This window comes from Acanthaster planci, linkage group LG18 (genome assembly GCF_054643075.1).
Source record: "Acanthaster planci isolate LZ-2023a linkage group LG18, COTS_SCS, whole genome shotgun sequence".
NCBI lineage: Eukaryota > Metazoa > Echinodermata > Asteroidea > Valvatida > Acanthasteridae > Acanthaster > Acanthaster planci.
The window spans coordinates 2304178-2327982 of NC_141794.1; the positions used below are offsets into that span (position 1 = coordinate 2304178).

General features: G+C 43.8%; 2 protein-coding genes across 2 annotated transcripts; one reads left to right on the top strand and one right to left on the bottom strand.

Annotated features, from left to right (window-relative positions):
• Positions 1–262: 262 nt before the first annotated feature.
• Positions 263–8569, bottom strand: LOC110978186 (uncharacterized). The gene is made up of 6 exons (XM_022232971.2): positions 6608–8569; positions 4637–5064; positions 4181–4332; positions 2676–3060; positions 1179–1249; positions 263–1023 (listed from the first exon to the last, which is right to left on the bottom strand). The coding sequence occupies exons 1-6, from the start codon at positions 6727–6729 to the stop codon at positions 760–762; spliced, it is 1422 nt and encodes a 473-aa protein (XP_022088663.2). The 5' UTR covers positions 6730–8569; the 3' UTR covers positions 263–759.
• Positions 8570–17238: 8669 nt separating this feature from the next.
• On the top strand, positions 17239–23688 carry LOC110979931 (SPRY domain-containing SOCS box protein 3-like). Its single transcript, XM_022236124.2, has one exon. The coding sequence runs from the start codon at positions 17585–17587 to the stop codon at positions 18329–18331; it is 747 nt and encodes a 248-aa protein (XP_022091816.2). The 5' UTR covers positions 17239–17584; the 3' UTR covers positions 18332–23688.
• Positions 23689–23805: the final 117 nt, after the last annotated feature.

Here is a 23805-nt window from a genome sequence, read left to right on the forward strand (position 1 = left end):
GCTGGTTGGCTTCTATATCATACAAAGGCGTTGCAAGTCCAGGTTTTTTTATTTATATCCGTGCCAAAAGGTAGGATCCAGCGTCTAGCCAGGTCAGAGTTCGTCTCCTGACCTATGGTCATTGCATGGTGTAGTACAGGCTTACCAGGCACGAAATGGGCACAGAATTCCAATCCCTATACACACTCCAGCTTCTTGTCGTATGCGGATCTCGACAAAAAACGTAATTAAATATCTGTTATGACGACACATTGAACGGACGTATAATCTCATCCGTGTTGGAACACTGCTTTTTAAAGCTGTTTATTTTCAATAAATATTTTGAAATCGTAAATTGCATACTGTGAACAAAAATACTACAGTTCTAACATAAATATTCATTGCATTAATGTATGAAAATATTCCAGCACAGCGATTCTGTGATCATTTAAGAAGTAATTACATGTATAAAACATTTTTTTCTTTCCTCGGAGCAGACTTAAAAACTCAGTAACAATATTAGAGATTGTGGCTTTAAGTTAAATATGAAAAAAAATAACTACTCAACTTGAGTTCCCGCATTACTAACGCCCTCTTGGGGTAGTCATTTTTAGTCCACATAGGACCCCAATATTTGCACTAAAATCTGTCTTGTCTGATAAGATGGGATAAGATAAGATAAGAGCAGTATATACATGTCTGTTCACCCTTCAATATGTAGCCTGTCAGACTGTTCCCCCATAAAAATAGTCAGAAAATCCCCCATTTCCCCCTTTACAATCAGTTCCGCAAGAACATTTCCAAGATGTCCTTGGCCAGTAGCAGGCGTCGTCTAGCCACCTCGCCGGTCGGGACCGTCAAGCACTTCCCGCCCTCTCCACCTCGGGACACGATGAAGTCCAGCGAATGTAGGAAGAAGCCCGGGCGCCGGTGGACATCCCACACAGACCGGACGAGGGCGTGGTCTAAGGACAGGGCGTGGTGCCAGGAGGGGGCGTGGCCCACCGAAGACGTGTCGGGAGAAGACCGGGTGAGTGGGGTCAACTGAAAAGTACACGGAAATAGGACAGATGTTCAAATAATTTACTAATTGTACTAAAATTAAATGAACCACTTTATGGAATGAACTTTGCAATCACACAAGGTCTACACAAAAATGAGTAAACATAAAGATTGTTGCTGATATTTTGTCCACTCACAAGTGCAATAATTCGCTCTGTCTCCGTCCTAGACATGTTGGCCGCAGTCTTGATGGCCGTGTAAGGAAGCTCTGCAAAACAGTAAACACAAAAAAATCATATTTGTATTCAATGAACGTGTATGAAACGATGGCTAACTCGAATTTCATTCAAAAAGTGGTCGTGTTGACAGTTGAGCAAAAGCTATTTTTCCACATTTCAGTGCCAAAAATGCTCCCTTTAAATTCCCCGAATGGGAAAAATGCAGGTCGGTGGTTTTACGTCTGGAAATGAGGGTATACCCTTCACATAACATAAATACACCCGAGTTCCGGTATCTATCACTTGACGTTCAGGTATTATCATAAGACACTAACTATTTTGATGTAGTTTAAACTAACTGTATGGACTTTTTAAAAACTCGTTTATTGGACATTGACTAGGGAAGGGGAACTACCCAGGTCCTTTATGGTAGATTGATCCACCAAAGCTATCCTGAGTTTCTATTTCGCTCGGCGTTTAAATCTCAGAGATTTCGATTTGCGTGACATAGGCCTACTTGGCTTTTTTTTTGTCGAACCGGCAAATAAATGTCCACCACAAAATCTACCGAGCAGTTTTGTACTGCACAGGCCATGCTCATAAACTCGAATCCTTGATTCATACTCCGTGCCGTGACATAAAGCCATCTTTCGATTCAAAGGTGAAGCAACTTCGTTCTCGGCTGTTTTGTGGATTAGATCGCGAGTATTTTTTGCCGCAGTGAAATGTCACACGATTCACAATAATTATAGCGTGTTGGCCAGGGCTGGCACGCCATGTCGAGTTGTTGACAAACGAGCCAAAAATGAATCACCCTGAAGATCCGCATCTTCAGTCAATTCCATTTTGTTTTAAATGTATGGTTACAAGTCTAGTCGCTGACTGGGCAGGAAACACGTTGTTACCGCACAGGGCAATTCATTTAGATGCATGGTTCTTCAGCTAGAGACACAGACTGACTCACTCAGATCACTGGGGACTTTCAGTAGATTTCAAAACAGTTGGACAACCGGCAGGTCTTTTTTTACCAGAATTGTTTTTGTTGTTTACGGAAAGGAGAAATCCATACAGAGAAAGTCCCAGCATGAGTCATCTATGTACCTATGTGGGTTCGAAAGTCCTGCTTTTTAGACTACTGCAAATTCTTCCCAAACCCGGAAAAAAGCTGGTGATTGACGGCACCTTTGTCAAGCATCTGACAAGTCTTTCACGGGGATTTGGTGGATGGACAACACTACTATGGAGTGCTGTGCACATACACTGTGAACGTTGCGTTGAAATTTTACGTGTCAAAGAGTTTCGGTGCCACAAGGTTATTCGACGAAATCAGTCGAAATACATGATAAATCGGTAATTCTTAAAAGGGTTCAACATGGTAATTCCCAACTTCAATAAGCTGTTTCTTCTTTTGAAAACTACATGCTTGAAATTTATCTTTTGAGAGCTCTAGTTAAAGGAATAGAACTGTTAAGTTACCGAGTAAGCCGGTCAGAACATCGCGGTGTTTCAGCAGTTGTCTCGGGGCAAAACCTCGCGGGACTATCACGCACAAGTCCTCCAACTCGTCTCCAATGTTGCCGTTGCTGTTGTTTGTATTCGCTAAGATGTAGGCCAGGAAGTTTTGCGGATGGTCGTCGTCGTCATTTTCGCCACGGTTGTTGTGGTTGATGTTATTGTTGTAGTTGTTGTTGTAGCTGTTGACGTGACCTTGCGAGAACTTGAACCCCACGCAGAGGATGAACTCGATCCAGGTCCTCAGGCTCAGGGCGGTGGGTCTGGCCACGGCGAGGGACGATAGTCGGATCGGGTAGGCCTCGGTGTCGGCCGCGTGCTGCCGGCAGACACGCAGACCTTCGTTCACCTGTAGTAATCACACAAAAAATCTCGAGATTGAGACTCCAGAAACTCGAGGGCGAGCCTCTGAAGACTGAGAGATCACAGAAATCTAACCTCAACGTAACCACTTTGATGTTTCTCGTGTAAAGTCAAAACGTTAACAGGAATATACTAACTGAATTCGTGTTCTTTTTGGTGACAAATATCCCACAAAAATATTTCACGATGATAAAAAATGTCTTTATCTGTTAATTAAACAAGGATTGGTTTTGTAAATGTGTTGTTACCACATCTATAAAAGGAAACAATCAGTTTGAACTGATTTTGTCAAGGAAACAAGCACAAGGGTTTGGGGAGTCTTTATCAAACTGACAGCCGTCAGATGTAAGCATCAATGAAGGCAGTCCTCTTTGAATGACACATCGTCACACGCGAGGCCCATTTCCGATCATTGTCTATTGCTAAACTGGCTTATCTGTCCTTTTGCTCAACTGTGCGATATTTTAACATCCTGCGGTGCACAAGCAAATACTGAAAAGTGCTAAAACTCTACTCCAAACTCTGTTTGCACAGACTTCCAGTCTAGATACACGTCCTGAACAGTCCACATCGCCCACCGCATTTATTTTAACCCCGTCATTGTCCGTAGAGCTATAAATAGCTCCGTGGATGCTTCCCAGGATATAACACGAGGCCCCTCCCCCAGAAGGAAAAGCAACATGCAGCGATAACGGACCACATCCTCTCAGGCGGTAAATTAAGTTAATACCCCGGTTCCGCTGTTGCGCGCTTCCCCCCGCCGCAGCAGGAACAATGTTCCTGGATGTTTCTCTCACTCAGAATAAGGGGCTTAAGTATGCTAGCACTCACAGAGCGCAGATATGAAGTGAATGTATCAGTGCGCGAAATTAAACCCTTCCGATTCCACAAGCTCCTGGCTTGAAAATTCATGAACTCGATTTTATTTCGGTTTTCCGGAGACAGGATACATGATCAGCTTAGCTTACGCGAAACGCTAGCTGTTTGTGACACAACGCTCTTAAAGACATTTCCCCATATTATTTTGCGAAACTTGGGCAGCACCAGATATGGGTGGAGCTTAAAGAATTCAACATTTACAACTTTCTATAACCATGGTAACTTACAAGGCATAGGAAGTGCGCCACTGTGGACTTGAAATTTCCCTCCAACGTGTACTGAATCACCCATCTTACGCACTGCGTCCAACTGCGCAGGCGCGGCTGCAATCTGGAAATGACGTCAGACGCTGACGAGGATGACGAGCTAATAATGGGATCTAGAAATAGACGAAAACAGCAATTAAGGAATATAATTTCAGACCTGAGCCGCTTAAAAACCTCAGAGAGTGATATTAACGAACACAAGACGATTTTCTGGAAACTGTGAGTTTAAATAAATGGAACTGAGATTTGTGAGTGTCGAGTCGATTTGTAAACATTTCTTGGTGGGGAACGTTTCTACCTAAAAGAGTCAATCTTGCGGTTTGACTCTATTCACTGAAAATTGCAAATCCTGATAGGGACGGACTCTCAAAAAAATCCCGTTTAAACAGACTCTTGATTCTTCTCAGGGCTCCTTACCTGAACTCGCACACCTGTGTGTGTGTCGGGACAGGTTCTCGACATTCCTTGAGGTCAAGGGTGACACTGACGACAACCACAGCGACAGCGTGGAAGAGGTTGCCGGCGGCGACAGGGGCGGGGCCGTGGGCACTACGCGGGAGGAAGAGGAGGAGGTGCTGGCTGCTGTCGAGAAGGAGGAGGGCGGAGCCGACGTCGAGGAGGCAGAGTGGGCGGAGGAGGACGATTCCAACGATGACGTCGAGGTGTCGCTGCCCCAGCTCATCCGGTTAATGCTGCGCCGCCGCTCAGGCCTCGCGACGAGGGCCGTGACCGACTCGTTGAAGATCTCCTCATACGAAGGGGGCGCATAGAAGAAGGCGGAGCATTCGCTGTAGGAAGGGGGCGGCTCGTTTGTTGGGTCTGGAGCTGTTTGTGTCACCTGCCTCCTGCGGAACGATGAAATTAAATCCAATTTCAAATGCAACATCATTTTCCTGTATTAATTAAGAGCAAAATTTCCTCTGGCTGAAACGTTCCCTTTGCCTGGGACGTCTTGTTCTGTTGTCGCCATCTGTAAAACATTTTGAACCTTACAAAAAAGTCTTCCCTCTTCGGAGACTGTTTCTTGTCAAACATCAGTGAAAATTAGCGCCATGACTCACGAAAGACGGCCAAGATTGGATTGTTTTTCCCTATAGGCCTAAACTGAAAGTTAAGTGAGGAGGTGCTCGATTCATTACCCTACAAAGTTTCTTATAGCAACGAAGTTAGCCTATTATTTCGTTTGATACATATTTTTGCATGAATTCTGAATGTGCCTCTGATGCAGTGTTTAACTATGGAGGTGGTCGCCCAATTCAATCGTGTGCCAACGTTTACACGAGTTGACATTTAAAGTCGTTTAACGCGGCATTCATCAATGTCAACTGCTCCAATAAAATCAGGAATGAGTTATGACAAATGCTCGCACTTTGTAATCCCAGCCGGCCACTATTGAGCACACACCGTCGAGTTGGGTTGTAACATGAAAAAATAAGACACGAAACTTTTGAACATGTTCGGGACCACCCGCTTTCATAACATTTAAATAACTTCAAAGTCTTGAGAAACAAGTTCTAGTTTAGACTGCATCAAATCTGAAATCTGTAATTGGCGATAACATTTTCAGTTGTCGACTGCAGTACATCTTCGGAAAGGGTTGGAAGTCATTTGTCATTCATTCATGTATACAAACAAACGTTGAAGTGAACAGTTCACTGTCCAACTGTGGCAGCCTCGTCCATTCTTTTCCTACTTCCATGATAATACGCGATGCAGTAGTGAGTGACCAGTTCATAATAAACGAAATGGTGCGGTTTTCTCTGACCGTTGTGCATGATCGGCATGAGGAGATAGCTTCGCCCGTGAGTCACGGGTGAGGATTTCCACGAGTGTCGTAATGTTGTTTGTTGTGGGCACTATAACTACATTAGAGTTTTAGGGTCGGGATGAGTGGAGGGAAGCCAGTGTGACTAGCCTATAGATCTCAGCGTAGCATTACCCGGATAGAGGGGCTACCGGATGTGGCGTGCACTGGGTTTTTTGTTTTGGTGGGGGGATGCACTTGTTTAGGATTTTGCGAGACAAAAAAAATCGCATGTAAGTGTACCTCTTTCAAGTTAAAAAGCCGCGGGTTCTCTGCGTTACAACTAACCATCGAAAAGTTTACCAATGTAACTGTGGAGTTGTTTTTTTCCCCTGAATATTAAAACAGAGATAGGTCTGATTTCCAGTTGCCTTTTTTATAAGATGTCCTGCTAACCTTCCCAAATCTTCACGTACGATCTCTCCATAATATATTGGGAGGAAAGCCGTAGATGTCACGGTGCTGATACGAATTGTTGAGGTCTTATGCACCACAATCCGGAAACAAAATTATTTTTTTTTACATAAAAAAAAGGATAGCTAACCAGCTTTGCCGTCCTCCAACTTGATTTCAATCCGACTTACCTTTTCTTGTGACGAAGCGGAATTCTGAGTCTTGTGTTGAATCGCGTGAGTCCCAAATGATCCATGGTTTGTTGGATGTCGACGTTTCTTGCAGGCTTGATTCGCACCTCAGCAGTTTGCATACGAGTTGAGTTCCAGCCGCAAAAAAGGGTTCCAGTCCCTGTACCCTTCCGCTCTTGTTTGGGCTCGGGCCTAGCTAGGTTCTGAAATCGATCGAGTCATATCCAGGCTTATATAGGCGTAGCCTGGCAGTCAGACTGTTGACACTGCACGCGCTGATGACCCGTAAATAGTCCGTGACTGCTCGGATTGGCACACTCTCTATTGTTGCGTCGTGTGGAGCATACGCGGAAGTCACTGGATTCGGGATGCCGGGGGGGGCTCTTCGTTCTGCGCATAGAGGAGGGAACACCTTTCACATGCCTGGGTGCAAACTTTCAGAGAACTCCTTTGGTGAATACATCGTTCCAAAATGAAATCCCCGAAAAAGAACTCCCTTGGTGCGCGCATCGTTCCAAAATGAAATCCCCGAAAAAAAACTCCCTTGGTGAATACATCGTTCCGAAATGAAATCCCCGAAAAAAAGTACGATTGATTTTGCCCTGAAACCCCGAAATGTTTTCACCCGTCCCTCACAAATAATTTCCTGTTCAGGTTTATTGTAGCTGCGTGATCTTTAAAACATTCCTCTCTCAATGCTGAACTAGCGGCAAAGCCGTCTGCGAAATATATCTCCCGACGCTGATGCCGATCTTCAGGAGAGCCAATTTTCCTGAACAAAAGGACCGCTGACGATGTGGTTTTGAGAGAAGATGTTGATGTGCAAGGGGAACACTTTAAGGTCTGCACCAGGCTGACCAAACACATGCTCTCGGCATCAAGGCTGAGCGGGGAGCAGATGAAAACGAAATATGATGTGCACGAACAAAGGGATCTTTTCAATTTCAACACAGGAAGTGCAAATTGGTTGCATAAAGAGAGCCCCTGTGTTTAGAGCCTGTCAGGGCTTTGCTCTCTGTGTCAATTTCTATGTGTGTGTCACTGGGTACAGGTCTCTTTGTATTAAGAGGGACAATTTGTTTGAAAAGTTGAGACCGCGTTGTGGGAACAAAATTTTTGTCCCCGCGAAGTTTTTGATCCCAATAACGTCAATATATCAATCAACACAGGATACCAAACAAGTACTGGGATAGTTGTTTGACTCCGCTGCCATACGCACACGACCATGTGCTGTCTCTGTTTACGTTCACCACTGTGGACAGTTTGAAATGACACCTCCCCACCCGGCCCTACGCACATTTGGTCCCGAATCGTTTTCCTCGGCAGAAATTTCGACTGAACATCCCTAATATAAAACACGTCCATTTTCAACAGACAAGTACACTTTGAAGATTCCTTAGTTTTGAGTAAATTCCAAACATCGGCTTCGTGAAATTCTTATGGGGTACCGTTTTAGTACCCCACGAATGTTCCCTATGGGGTACTTACCATTGTACCCCACAAAGCACCCTAAACGCACGCAAAATAGCCTCGATTGGTATTCTGTAAGCAATCATTTCATGTATCGAGACACCTTGCTTTGATACAAACTCAGTCTCAAACTTGCGCTGTATTTTGGTTTTGATGTTTTGTCATAACTTAGTCTCTTGAGCAGTGCGGATGACTGAAATTTCGGGTAAGTGCTATATATCTGGTGCAGGTGGTTCGGAACCTGAGGGACAAACTGTAGCACTACGCATGGTCATATTACATGGAAACTGCACCTTTTATGGTGGCGAACTAAAAGGGTTTCTTCACTCCCTGGGACAAGTCTGCAACAAACCACATTGGTGATTAGGTTTCCTGTTAGGTTCACGCCTAGTTCCCGTCTTGACGGTGGAATGTTCTTAAGAAAATATCCCAAAAGGACGATGAAATTTGAGAGCTCACTATTCCGAACGTGTCATGAACCGATCTCAGACAAGTTAAACAGTGAAAATGTTGAAGACCCTCTGGCCGAATTTTCGAAGATCTTTTCCACGGTTAATTGAAGTTGTACATTTGGTAACTGCGAAAATACCAACTAAAATATTACCTTCGTTGGAAAATCTTATTTCATCCGTGTTCTGAATCACATCCTCAAACATGTCTCGCTTGGATCTATTTTCGGATCGTGAGCAAGACAGTCTACCCGCGCACAGTGCGGAGGCAGCGTCTGGCTGAACGGCAGGCTACGTGTAACCTTGAGGTGGAGAGCCCAGTGCCTGGAACGTCTTGCTCGAGACGTTCCGTAATGTTCCTCCTTACAAGGAATCCCGCACCCTAGGGTTACTCAGTGGCGAGCAAGAACTCTCAAGGTTTCGGCGACCGACAAAATCTGGTCCAAGGTCCCTTCCTTCTGTTGCGTCCAAAGAATTGCAGTTACAACCGCAATTTTATGCGCTGTGGCTGTTGAAATCTGAGAAATCAGGACAAGCGAACTCTCAGTTTCCTTTCAGTAAAAGAGAACGGTAATATGCCGGAAGAGCTCCGCGTGGTTCCTTATTTGAGGGGAAAGGGTCATGCCTGACGAAGCATCAGGAGAGGCAGCCTCGGTATGCTATTTTTTCTCGCCTTGTTCGTGGCCGTGTAACGCCTTCGAACGATTTTATAGACCTACTGACGCACGGACAAAGACTTGTCTGTCGACAGGAGCGACCCTTGAAGATAATTTATGGCGCGAAGGAACACACGGACGCCCTCTACTAGCCCGCGAGAAAAGAGTCCGGGGGGGGGGGTCCAAAGGAGGAAGACACTTGAAAACGCCCCATAAAAATTAAACTCACGTGCACGCAGATAACTTGTCAGGGACCTTTCTGTTGAAATGATTTTATTCTCAGCAAAGTAAAGTGTGCTTGGTCATAGATTCCGTGCTGCCATAGTCACGGAAAGCTAAAATCGTTTGATGAAAAGTGTTAATTCGGCCTGCGCTTGAAATCTCCGGTTGTCAAAGTTGTATGAGGACGGTTAATCACTGGGGCCAGGGATAAAGGGTGAATGAAAGGGTATATGCCATGTCAGCGGTTATATAATTTCACGTCTTTTGTTTATCGAGCCGACACTTTTCCCGAATCACCCCCACCGAGAGAAATGAACCCATGCCCGCGACAGTATCACTGTCGCCTTCCAAAATTATTGGAAAATATTACACTTGAGGTATATTTCCTCTGTTGTCCTAGAAATGCAGCAAACCTTCCGAATAAGCCCACTTTGCGGGAGAGTGACTTTCCACCGTACGATCCACTCCAAACATGACGAAATCAATTGAAGAAGACAATCGGTGTGTGTATAATAAAAACACTCTTTGCTGTTATCAATAGTTTCGGTTTATGCGTGTTGCTAGGGTGTTCAATGGAGTTTGGGAGGTTAGCGTGACAGGTGGAATTTTTGGCAAGTTTCAGAGCACCCGAACTAAGCCAATGATACACAGCAATACGGGCGTTTCACAATAGTGCGCCTCCAAGAGTTGGCAACGCGTTGGCCAATCACAATTCGCGAAATCTGTCGACCCAATGCGCGTTTGGAAAGGGTCGACAAATTTCGCGCGTTGTGATTGGCCAACGCGTTGCCAACTCTTGGAGGCGCACTATTTTGAATCGCCCGTATTCGTACATGAGAGCGCAACGAAACGCGGGTGCACACCAATCAGTGTGTGTGTGGGGGGTGTCTGTTAGTTTACTCTAGAAATGTGTCAGTGTGAAGTCAGTGACCTATACTTCTAACCACGTTAACTACTCCTGATCTGTCGTACACGTTCGACACCTGGGCCACTTTTTTTTGGCTGAAATCAAGGTTAAATTATGTGGACGGAGAAACGAAAAGTCATTTCGTGATTCCCGACGTTGTTAGCAAAGAGAATGCAGTGTGCTGCGCAGTGAACAAAAATGGTCCGATCTAATTCAATGGATGTCTCCGTCATGCCTGGGTGACTCTCCAGAAGCAGACAATGATATTTCTCGCTGCGATGAGTCCAACCCGTCACGGGTGAACTGCCGGAACAAGAATTCAATTCATCCAAGCTGTTATAAAGAGAAACTAGCATACTGAGAAACAAGCTTGAAAGTGCACGGAATAAAGCAACCTTGTTTTGCCGCAAAAGAATCAGTGCGCAGAATTTGTTCCCCAAGGCACTTTGTTTTCGTGTCATTTCTCAAAACTTCAATTTATACATTTTTAATGCTTTTTTCCCCACTTGGCAATCCATCGCTTGATATTATTACTACTTATATTCTGGTATCGCACTGCGGTCCGCCACATCCCTTCCCAGTTCCTCTCTTCCTCCTTATTTTGGTCCCCCCCCTTGCCCATCGCTCCCCGCATTCTTCTATTTTTAAATCTCTCTTTTTTAGTGGGAGGATGGCCCCGTGCAGACGTTCTAGACACCTGTTCCATCTTGCAACTCGCTGGCTCATTCTTTTTATTCTGGATTTTTTTTGGGGGGGGGTCTGTAGGGTAAGCTGTAATTTGTAAACATTTTAAGAATAATTTTTGACTTTGTTTATATTCCAATCGTTTTATTTCGGCTGGCCACTTGAAAGTGTAATAAAACATATGTACGGTTTTCCAAGAATCTCAACGAAGCACTTTGATGCGTTGAGCCGTTTGTTGAAAGATATCTTTTATCAGCTGCAAGTGCCCATTAGAATATTAATCGGATACAGCCCTGAACACAATGAATTCGGGAGGCTTGTTCTCGTATGTTCATGCACGGCTCGATTAGTCGTTCATGGGTCTGCTGTTCAAACGCTGGGAACGTACAACTGGTTATCGCTGGTAGTTAGTGGCAAGCAACATGCAACATGGCGACGCCCATACGTTCTTCAGAGGTTTAATGTTTAGATAACTGGGCTGAATTCTGTTCTATTTAAAGGGATACATCCATTTATGTGTAGTGGAAAATTATAAATGTTAACTTTGCAAAACTTCTCATTCTCTCCGGCTTTACAAGCCATCTCGCTATTTTTTGCGACTTTTCTTAAATCAAAATCCCACGAGTTTTTTCCGTGTGTTCCTGTAAAACCCTGACGAGGAGGTGGTGTGTGATCCTGTTCCGAGAACGGTGTTCCCACCATTCTGGCGCGAGAACAAAAAACCCGTGTCAAGAACACGCCGTCTGATTCGATCACAGTGGTAGGCAATGAGAAGGGCAAGTGTTGACGTTGGTGGCGCTATTGAGAGTGGCATTCCGCCCTGTACCCGATGTAAAGTCGGTCGCACCATGGAGGTCGCATCAAGGCCGTTTTTTGTATTGCAGTTTCACGATCGACGGATTCACATTCAGAGGGCTTTTATTGTGTGTGATGGATTCCGTGTAGGCCAGCTCGTAGGAAATAGATCAGGAATAATCGGAATTGTATTTCGGTTGTGCAGGTGATTACAAAACGGTGCTGGAATTGTGTGTCCCGAAAACAGATCTTTTCAGTTTACAGCATGCACAGTGATTACCTTTCTCAGTAAACACGCCACCACGATGTTCGCCCAAACAGGGTATCTCTTGGCCAGTATTATAATAATGATAATAATACAATGTATTACCAAAAATGGGTCACTTAGGAGACATTTCTCATAGGAACGTGACCAAAATTTTTCAAACTTTACCGTCCCACAATTCAATATTCCCATTGGAATGTCTCCCTAATGACCGATGTCTCCCTAATGTTGAAAAATTTACCACAAAATTAATGTCTCCCAAGTGACCTATTTGGAAATATATTAATAATAATAATAATTACAGATGGTAGCTATGTCATCTAAACACAGATGATTTTCAACGGGTCATCTAACAATATTAAAAATTATATGGAACTAAATTGAGCTATATTAAAACATACAGCAATTAACTATAGAAATGTTCCAATATACATGCACCATTAGGAAAATCAATATAGAAAGTTACAGACATGGACTATTAAAAACATCCTAACATGTATCATATTGTAATACAAAAGGACCATATAATTAAAAACAAATAGAATTAATGGTGATAAAAAAATCCAAGGGAATGTGGAACTCCCCCCCCAGCTCTAACAAACGCTGAAGTCAACACTCGAGGAAAACCAACCTCGGGAATATATTCAAGATTTAAAATACATATGCATCAGAACAGTGTATCCATCTAAAAATTGCGGCCAATGGCGAAAGAATCACACTATAGGTTTTGTTTTAGCCACCGGAGTAGCCTCTGCTTAAATGTTTCAACATTCGTAATGGCCTTAAGCTCCCCACCCAGCTTGTTCCAAATTGTAGCACCCCTGTAGCTGAATGATCTCTGACCCATGGCTGACACATATATAAAAAGTGTTAGCCTAATTGTTTCTTGTGTGATTAGTACGAACCCTGTTGACCGGTGCAAATAAGTCCTTCAAATATGAAGGAGCAGTACCATGGACAATATTGAACATTTGCAGAGTCTCAAAATACTCAATTCGATTACCAATAAGGTAACCAGCCAAGTTCTTTAAAAGGTTGGACTGTACAGCTCTGCCTGGCATCCCTAATATCTAGTATATTTCTGGCATATCGCTTCATCATTACATGGATTTTAAGTAATAATTCTTTCCGACAGTTACCCCAGACAATACATCCATAGTCAATAAGTGGTTGTACTAGCCCTCTGTAATAATCTTTTCTAGCTTTCAAGGGAAGGAGGTTTTTGATTTTATTTAATATGTGAAGATGCCTTCTAAGCTTCGACCACACATTATTCGACATGAGTCTTCCATGAGAGGCAGTTATCAAAATGAATACCGGGAAGTTTGTGTGATATTCACACGAGTTATATCGTGACTGGGCCCTCCAACTAAAAAACCGATCAAATGCAAAGGACATCTTTTACGAGATCCAATCAACATACTTTCTGTTTTGTTTATGTTAAGAGCCATCCGATTATCATTTATCCACGCAGAAATAGGATTCATTTGGATTGACAAACTAACACTGATTGCTTCTACATCTTTATCACTTGTATACGAAGTCGAATCATCAGCATACATTTCCATATTTTCAGGGAGACATTCCGCGCAGTCTCAATGCTCACGTGTAAGTGCATGAGCTTTTCCATGTGCCCACAACGAGGGGCGGAGTAAGAATCACAAAGAAGGCGGGAAAGGAGCTATCAGTACCGAAGTTGATAGTTATGTGTTTTGGTATTGCTGTGTGGCTCTTTGAGAGTCTTACCATCTCTTAATGAAGCTCTACATTCAACAAAAAACGAAATTAATCGTAGGCACTTCTGTCCCTGGGTTGGATAAGGACAGATATGCAGTCCACTGGACACATCCGAAGAAAAAAAATTCTCCCCCAGTAACACCCCTTTCCTGTCCACCAATCAACATTGTCCGTTACTCCAGCGTCTTATGCAAATGTGCCCACTACCCGCATTTTGATTCCCCCCCCCCCGAAAAACACAGGCACCTGTTAGAAGTACCCATTCCTTTCATTATTTCCTCTATCTGCCATCTCTCCCCCCCCCGAAAGACAAAGCCTGAACCCTACACCAAGCTCCCCCACCCGCACCCTCATTACCCTCCTCGGCACACCATATGCTGTCACAGAAGGGCTCCTGGCCACACCCCGAGACAATGGGTGTCCCACGTCCGCGCGTGCCGCTTGCGTGAATGTTTAATTAGCCGATGTTGTTCAGAGCACGGGGGATATTTTCACAAGCAAACAGGATCCTTTGTTGTGGTGGCTGATTCCTTGGGTAAAGATACGCGAAAGGGATCGATCTCAAGTTAGACAGAGAGGGGGAATTACGCCACGTGTCGCGTATGATCATGTCTCATAACAAGAAGACATTTAACTGTTTGAATGGACTAGATGTCTTTTTGTGTGTGAAGATTCCGTATCGTCCTTTGTGACTTTTCCAGTAGAGCTTGAGAATAAGATACTGCGACTGCTATCAAGCAGATAGCTATATTCTTGGGACAAAAATTATCAGGAAAACGACAATAGACTCTCAGCGTCACAGGGGAGTTGAATAATCAGTACACTGAATGCAGTGAACCATCTATTGACTGAAACTGGAAAGAAAGAAATAGACAGAGAGGGCAAAAAACCCATGGTGGAAAAACAGTTTCATTGTGCAAAAAACATTGCAGTTATCAAGTGTTTTATCCATTGCCGAATTCTAAATCTTTGGATAAGTGTGAACAGTGGAATGTACGTGCATTCATTACCAGCTGTTTTTGTTTGTTTGGGTTTTGTGGGAAATTCCCTGGGTCTATAATTATAAATTTAGTCAAGTGCTGGGTGACCGAGCGAGTCCTCTGATACCGTTCCATCAGAGTTCGGTAAATCGCCATCGTAAGATTTTATGGTGGCATCTCTTTTGGCCTGACCGTTCCCCTTGGAATCAGTCTCTTTGTTCTGCTCAAGCCGATGACCATTTTACTCTGGCCAGTTCCCACCCCCCTCGACTTTACACCAAACCCAACACAGGGGTCTCGCGCAAGCTCCGTACTGCCCCCCGCTTGCACGTGCTGGAGTGCACAGCGTCTTAAAGCTTCAGGGCTTGACGACAGACTGCCCAGAAACTGCATCTCTTTGTTCTTTGCAGGATAACAAAGAAATACCAAATCAAGTAAGACCACTGTCAGCCAAAAGGATTCCGGATGAACCTTGGAAAAAACGGAGAAATTGTGACCTTTATAAAATTTTTATTTCAAAAATTTATGGTTTTAAAGGGGGAATGCTCCAACGTGCGTACAAGACTTTAGTAATGGAATAAACACTATTCACATATTCCTTTCAAGAATATTTTGCTCGTTAAATATGTGTCTGTATGATTCCTTATCGCATTTGGGAATTCTGGAAATGATGTAAATGACTTGTAACTCGACATGCCGTCCATCGTACAGTTGATGTGATTTACTAAAATTCTGAAAGTCCTCGTTTCCTAACCCATGCGTTCTTTATACATGGCTTCCCACTGCATTGGCTTGGCTTTAGTGGTCTCTTACCGCACGGTTGTCTCCATGTTATTTCTTTGTGTGGATGTCAAATCAGACTCAGTTTTTTTTTTCGAAGATGAAACCGGTAAGCTTCTTTTCCGACAACTTATACCGCCCTGCTTTGTAAATACACCACTCTTTGAAATCCAACCAACCGGCAGCGACGGCACTTAAGTTTATTTTAATTCCTTCCTCGCCGCAATATGCCTATAAAATGAAACTCGAGTCTTGCTACCCGCCTGACCAGGATTTTGCAGTTTATTGCTGGTATTTCAGCAGAAAAAAAGGCAGCGTAAGTTTGGAAAGCGGGGTTGTGAAGCCTGTGGGTCTACGACGGACTAGCTGGGACAAAAGACGGAGGCAAGCGGGTGCTAACTCGCCGGCTCCCACGGGAAGGCCGCCGCGCCGTCCATCGCTGCTTGCTGTGCCGGCCTATACCGGACATGCTGCGGTCTTGCTTGATGGCACACGGTCGCCCCAAACAGTGCGTGATGAGTGTGGTAATAAACAAGGACGAGGAATACCTAGACGGACAGAATGACGGAGTGACAGATTCATGAGTATCGGACCGAGAAAGACAAAAGAATTACGTTAAGAGACACCAAAATGCCTCATCAATTAAGTTTTTTTCTTCAGAAATTGAGCCACCTTGATTTTCGAGACGGAAATGAAGTGGACTTAAACTTCGACTTTCCTCTCTTTTAAAATGGCACAATAAACATAACAAAGACTCTAAGCTCTAAACATAACTCGTTAATGAAATGGACAGTTCGAGCCAACCACTCAGGACTGTTGCCTCTTTGTGGCAAAGTCATACCGGCTAAAGTTGATTTGCCAACCGAAACGTCTGGGGAAAAATGACACTCAGGACGACTCACTAACTGTAAGAGTTGAGAGGAGTGAAATTAATATGGGCATTATTGTTGATAAAGTCCAAACGATGGCACCAAGGCGCTGAAATTTCACTCGGAAAAGTAGAGGTGATTCAGACCTTATTGTTGTCTAAGTGTAACGAGTGGCTGGAATGAAAATAGAGTCATGAAAAGTTCACTTCTGGATGGAAGGCTAGGGAAACAAAGAACGGTCTACCATTTGGTCTACCCGAACAAACTGATCGGGGCTTGTTTGTGGTTATGTTTGTGGTCCTAGTCAGGACCGCATCTCGCTTATGAATATTGACCGGGTCTTTCTGGTAGCTGACGGGCACCGTGATGGCGAGCCATATGCCAAGGGACCAGACTCAGTCTTTGTCCCCCCCCTCCTCGTCAGCTCGCTCTCCAAATCCCGGACTCCGTATGCGTCGCACCGGCACACTGCCATCGCCGGAAACGACTGCAGCGAGCCCAGACAAAAGATTTCCCAATGAAAATTAAAAAAAAAAAAAAGGACAGGGGTATTTGTGATGGCTCTTTGCAGCAAAGACGGAAAGAATTGTGTGAATGGGTGAGACAAGGGCCCGTATATTGATTATGTTGACAGAGGGGATTGGAAATTGTAGGGGTATCGGAGGGCTGAACACTGGAGTAGATGCGCTGAGAACTGTTTGAATATGTAGAGCAGACACGACCCGCACACGACTTGGTTGAGCGACGACCAATCAGCGGGCGCCATGCCGCCTCAACACGAGTTCACGGCACGCAAATGCAATTAACGGACACTTGCATATGCGGGCTGGAGCAGATTCGGCCGTTTCGTTATAAAAAACGCCATATTCGACGGAGAAGGCCTCACATCACATCGGCGGTCGCTCTGCGACGCGGAGCACAGTGTAGCTCCCCGAATTGTGTCTCTGGGATGAAAAGCTGGCAGTGAAAACCTTGGGCCAGCAATGTGCCGGCACCAGGGTTGGAAACATCGGCGCATTAAACCTCCGGGAATTTCTGCCCGTTCGTCTGTCTGGCACGGGCGATAGCCGTAGCGCTGCGCACAGGAAAAAAAACCAACCACCTTGCTAACCGCTCCGCGCTTGTGCCTGCGCATTTTTAATCATCAACCCAAATTATCCAAAATGGCGGCCGCTCCGCCGCTGCTGCACGAAGGATGTGAGGATTTCTGGTCTTGGAGCGCCACCGAAAAGTCGCACGAGGTCAAACTCCAGGGTGCCCGGAACGAGACTGCCGTGTTCCACCCCAACTGGTCCAACGGCACGGCCGGGGTGCGGGGCACCCGGGTGCTGAACCGGGGCCGGTTCTACTGGGAGCTAAAGCTGTCGCACCGGGTATTCGGCACCAGTATGATGTTCGGCATCGGCACGAGGCGGACCCGGCTCCATGTCGACGAGTTCGTCAATATGCTTGGGGAGAACGACCAGAGCTGGGGGCTGTCCCACAAAGGGTTGCTGTGGCATGGGGGGACCTCCCGGCCCTTCACCGATCCCTTCCCCGAGAAACAGCCGACCACGCTGGGGCTCCTCTTTGACGGGATCAAGGGGACGCTGACTTACTACAAGGACGGGGTGTGCCTGGGCGAGGCCTTCACGGGGCTGAACCGCTACACCTCCGAGCTGTACCCCTTCGTGTGTTCCACCGCAGCCAAGACGGAGATGACGCTGACCAACATGAGACGGGGTATGGTGTCTTTGGAGGACCGCTGCTGTGTTACTATAGCAACGCATCTTCGAAGCGAGAAGGAAGCAGGCGGGTTGCTTCTGCCGGCGATTTTGAGAAGCAATATTGCACGTGAGTGTTCCCGTCAGTCCCAAAACAATGACCCTATGACCCATCTGAAATCCTCATGCGGTGTAACATGGACATGACCAAACTGGGAACTGGAAATTTCGATCACCATCTATTTCAAAGACCCTTTTTTCTTGTTTGCATATTTTTGTTTTGTTCGTCACAGACAACGCGGAGTTTATAATGTCAACATGAACACGCATCGATGTATAAAATGCTGTTTGACTGTTTTTCAATGTTGCCTACGCAGAGGCAATTTGAAAGTTCCTTTTTAACACTCATCAGTCGTCTGTTCCCGATGCAGCCGCCATCTTGGCCATTGTTATCAGTGACGTCATTTAAACCCCGACATCTGTCACTACGAACATATTGAATTTGGAAACCCCGTGTGCAGACGACATGAGAATCGATAAAAACAGGTCGAGATGCGCGATGACTGCGCGAGGGTCTGAACACGTCCACCAAAGTATCGATTATTAAAATGAAACCAGTCTCGTGTTGCACAGAAATTGAGGGATAACAGCAAGCGGCCGTTTCACGAGTTTTTCTCCCTTCTCAGAGGGGAAACATGGCCTCTTTGATCCCACTTCTATGAAATGACATTTAACAGGCACTAATTCCAACTGCGTCAGCGAAGACAGCATTTTACACAACGCAGACATGCAGTGACTCTGTATCAACAAATTCGTTTCCATAGACCTGCAGTCGCACACAAGGTTCCCCGACCAGCATGAACTGTTTACGAATGGTCCAAACACTAAACTTTCTTCATTTCCCGATAAACCCTGGCTATCTATCCATCAATGAAGAGTGGACTTTGGAATGGGATCATTTTCAGCTGCATTGTATCACATTTCAAGACAGCTCATGTCGTGTTTTGGAACATGCTTTTTTACATGAACGTTGTGTGCGCTACAAGAGACTAATCATTGTTCCTTGGGTGGTGACATCGAGAACGGCCACAGCGCACGAGCACATTAATTGCACCTCTTTGTTCTCGCAACCATCAACATGGTAACAGACGGTACAATTCCCATGGTAACAGGAGGGTATCCCGCGACCGTCACGTGACCCACCCGCTCACCACGACGAGGCACGGAACCACAATTCTTTGTTCCAGGGCTGGGGGAAAATTCAGCGGGTCAGTAAAAACTTCGCCCGAATGACCGTGCCGTGTGGCCAGGCACCGGCTGTCGCATCGTGAACAGACAACGGGGTCGGTGATGATTGGACCACGCCAAGCGGAGCCAGGCCCCGCTAATAGTCCCTGCGAGCACGGTACACGCGACACCAGGGACACGGTTCGGCTCTCCGAGATCACGGGAGTCTGGCCAACCCCTGTCATCATCATCATCAGGGCCTGACGGAGGGAGAGGAGGCAGGCCATTGGCTCCTTTGGAGGCAGGGTTCGTCCTACAACCAGGGATTGGTCCAGGTCCTCGTCGAGGAAGGTAAGGCGATGACTGGCGGAGCTTGAAGACACAAGACGAAGAAAAGGTTCTCCAGCCTGGGCAATGGTATGATGTCTGCTGTGTACACACAGGGTTTGCCACAATGGGTTCCTTGCTAGGAATCGCTTTTCATTTAGTAAATTTATCCGAAACAATGCCAACATTATGTTGGATGTCATAACAATTTGTCAAAATGTCCGAGCATTTTTTTTCGGAGTTGAAAATAATGTTGCCTATCCCAGCATAATCAGACTGTTGTGTGGGTGATGACAATTATGGAAATTCTCTGTGCAATTTGTTTTAAATACACGTATGATCTTTGTCTGAAAACAGCGCAATGATGTTACGCAGCATTATGTAAATATTTCGCCCTATCTCGATAAGGTACTCATTTTTATTTCGTTCGTGTAAAAATCCTGACAAAAATTGTTGAAATATTTTTCTAACTCTTAAGATCTTACTATTTTGACCGTAGCATGGTTGTGAAAGTCAAAAGTGTTCAACCAACAACTCATATCAGTTAACGTAGATTAGAAGACTTTGTGGTGACGAAATTGTCTTACTGTGTGTACTTATTTAGTACATTTTGTGCATGACGTGAGACCGATTTTTCCCCATTACCGTGGAGTAATTATTTAACTTAATATCATTAAGCCGGATGTGTTCTGTAAAATAACTCAACTTATCTGCTGAATAGAGCTAGAAATTTTGATTCGTTTATTGTATTCACGTTGACTGTAATCATAGGCGCCGCTGATAAAATTCCGACGACTCTTTCGTGTATAAGAATTCGGTATTTGTTTTGGAATGAATCTGCCACGCCTTATTTGTACAGTTCTGCAGTGCTGTTTTTTTTCTTAACCACGGCAAAGTCTTCGTGTAGAGCTTGATCATTACTTCATTTACGTAAGTGTTGACGTGGTAGTGCACGACACGGTAAGTTCACGCTTCGGTTCGTCTTAGGCTGTGACTTTGCATATCTGTCAATCAATTTGTCGGTTCAGAGCGAGTAGAAGAAATGTACATTGATGCGTCTGTGTCAACGAGGCAGCGAGTCTAAAAATAAGCCCTGCACTCATCCGTTGTGAGCAATCAACTCATTACAAGTAGATCTAGGTCTGTAGACGTTTACTCAAATGTAAAAAACATAATAATAATGAAAAAATCACAAAAAAGAAGGAACGGGGGCACCACAATAAAGCAACATTTAGAGAGAGATGTTAATCATAAGACAAAGATTATGCGACTCTTGTTTGAACCTGGAGCGCCCTCTCTTCATTGTAGCAAGACACGAATCTGGATAGTCTACATAATGATAGAATTTTGTTTTTTTGGGGGGGGTGCAGTTCAGCGAGTATTGCAAAGGACACGGATTTTTTTAATGTTGAAACAGCAGAATTACATGTAGGCCCTAGTTTTGCGGCAATTACGCTGTTTCCTCGCTCGATCAAAACACACAATCTCCAAACACAACAGTGCTTGAGTAAATGAAATCTACAGAGGGCGCACCGGCTTTGAACAAGTGTTACGTCACCATTGAAAAACAGTATTATTTTATCAGAGACTAGTGTTTTATTAGAGAAACCACATACTGCCTGTGTATAGTGTGTCTGCTCGACAAGTCAGACTTACTTTAACCCGCTCAAACGCTGCCTATAACCGAAGTAGAGATTAACATAACTAGACAACTAGCTTAACTAATCATAGTATTGAGTATAGTTTAGAGATCATTAGCGGTCTATAGTAATGGAAATGGTAATAACACTCAGGTCAATGGTGTAAACAGCTGCCGAGAAAAAACTGCAATCATCTCATTCATAATCAGATTCGAAGACTTGGATAAATTACACCATTGTGAGGTGAGTTCGGAGTATTCGTAAAATCGGTACGCTGTCATCGGCACTATCTTCTGTCAAACAATGAACGGCATGTATTTAAATACTGCATTTAGTAACTGAAATACAGATATAATTCTTGTGTAGTTCATGTTGCTAATAAGTATGTGCTGAGCAGCTGCTTCATGGCTGTTATCATCTACGCTTTATTAAACACGCGGTGCTTTATATTTTCACTTTAATACCGGGATTAAGGCGCAGTACTGAGCGAGGTCGAATGCTTGCCTATCGTTCACTGTTGTTAAGTCACGTGTGAGTGACGTCACGTCACTCAACAAGTGACCACGTCACGTGATGAGTAACATGTAGACTTGTTGGCGCAACACGTGCACACGATTACAGCAAACGATAGCCGGGTAATCAAATGTGCTCATAATTCTTTAGAGTAGAATTTAAATTAAGTTTATTCAACTAATGTAAATAGCAATCAATATTACTAGTAATAATAGCTAGTATGAAATACGAAACTATTGTTACGAGTTGTAAGGCCGGGAAGGTGCAATATTAAACTAATATCTTTGTCAATCTATGTGAATTTGTATAATCACATATATTATCGTGCGAGAATACATTCCAAAATGTTGTAGCGTCAGTGAAAATGTAGTAATCTTTCTACCAGTTGATTTGTGGTAAAATGTGTGTAGTTTCTCGGCTGTGATTTTAGTGACTGTATTAGACTCTTGTCGTAAACATTTATCCTCCTATTTGTGGTCATTTCTGCTATAGACTATAAACATTTCGTATGTCTCCGCTACGTTGTGCTATTCTTTTTATTAGATATAGAAATACAATGTACTATATTATTCGTTACTTTGACAGGCGGTTTGTTTGCGAATGACTTTTATTCCAGAGGTGCATGGAGGCAGCAGATGTTTGAATCCTTCTGGCACAAAATTCGATCTCTCACAAACCAGCTTAGCAAACTTCTTGTTTCTTGTAACTTAATCCTTCATTAAGAACCACTGTTGTAAATAGTAATTTATCAATACTTCACGAAGCTATGGATTCTTGCTATTCTGAATGTAGTGCATCTTTGACTTGCTTCCTGCGAAAACATGCAGGCACAGTCATGTGAACAGCATAGGTGTATTCATTATTATGCGAGTAGATTAGACACTAAAATGAGCAAATGTATTCAATATAAACAACAACAACAACAACAACAACAACAACAACAACAACAACAACAACAACAACAACAAACAACAACAACAACAACAACAACAACAACAACAACACACAACAACAGCAACAACAACAACAACAACAGCAACAACAGCAGCAACAACAACAATTGTTTATGGATTTAATTCAATCGTAAACGCTGTGTATTTACCGTTTTCATTGTCGCATGGAAATCTCTGTGTTGTTTCCACGCATTTGCTGAACACTAATGTGTGCTTAAGGTAACAATGAGAAACAAATCCACTGGATGTGTTCGTGCTCGCACACCGTTTGCAGACGTTTCAAAATAGGAATTGTCTGAAAATGGCAAGGTGTTCCCCCTGATTTTGACAGTTTGCGAATGTATGTTTCTACGAATTATCAAAAATATTAAAAGTCCTCTTTTATTAAATTAAGCTCAATAGTTTTGAATGTACAGTGTATTAAGTCCTTTTCACTGAATGTATGTTCACCTGTACGTTACAGAATATTATGTAAGAGTCTCATTGTTAAATTATTTCGATCTTATTTATTCAAAGGTCTCATAAAAGGCAGTAAACCCTTTTCATTGAATTCATATCCATTTGTAAATTACAGAATCTGCATGCAAAAGCCTAATTGTTGAATTATTTTTATTCTATTTATGAATATTTCAATACCACTTATATTAAGAAGGCTCACTTCCTGGAACTATAATTTTTTTCTGAAAAAAAAAGGTCTTCTTTCAATTGATTATTTATACTAGTATTTATAATGATTGATTTCTGATAATCAACCTGAGATGCGGTCATTCTGAGCCTGGTTAAGGTGACACGTATGACCCATCTGAGAACCTGCCGTTACAATTGCCATTCGGAGTAGAAATGAGTGTTGCTTTCTTTCGTTGATTGTGAATAAAGTGTAATTTTTTTTTGGTTAGAAACCCTACTACCGTTCCTGCCGTTGTGCTGTTTTTGTTGCGTTGACTTGATCTTTTAGTCTAGGTACAGGTAATCGAGGGAAAAAAAATGCTTTTTGGTAGATGGCTGAGAGTTATCATTCTCA

Excerpts from the sequence above, each read along its gene's own strand:
- LOC110978186 (XM_022232971.2), bottom strand. The coding sequence starts at position 6,729 with ATGCAAACTGCTGAGGTGCGAATCAAGCCTGCAAGAAACGTCGACATC. Across the intron at positions 5,065-6,607 it reads CCGCTTCGTCACAAGAAAAG|GAGGCAGGTGACACAAACAG; the intron begins GTAAGTCGGATT and ends ATCGTTCCGCAG. Across the intron at positions 3,061-4,180 it reads TGGCGCACTTCCTATGCCTT|GTGAACGAAGGTCTGCGTGT; the intron begins GTAAGTTACCAT and ends TGATTACTACAG.
- LOC110979931 (XM_022236124.2), top strand. The coding sequence starts at position 17,585 with ATGGCGGCCGCTCCGCCGCTGCTGCACGAAGGATGTGAGGATTTCTGG.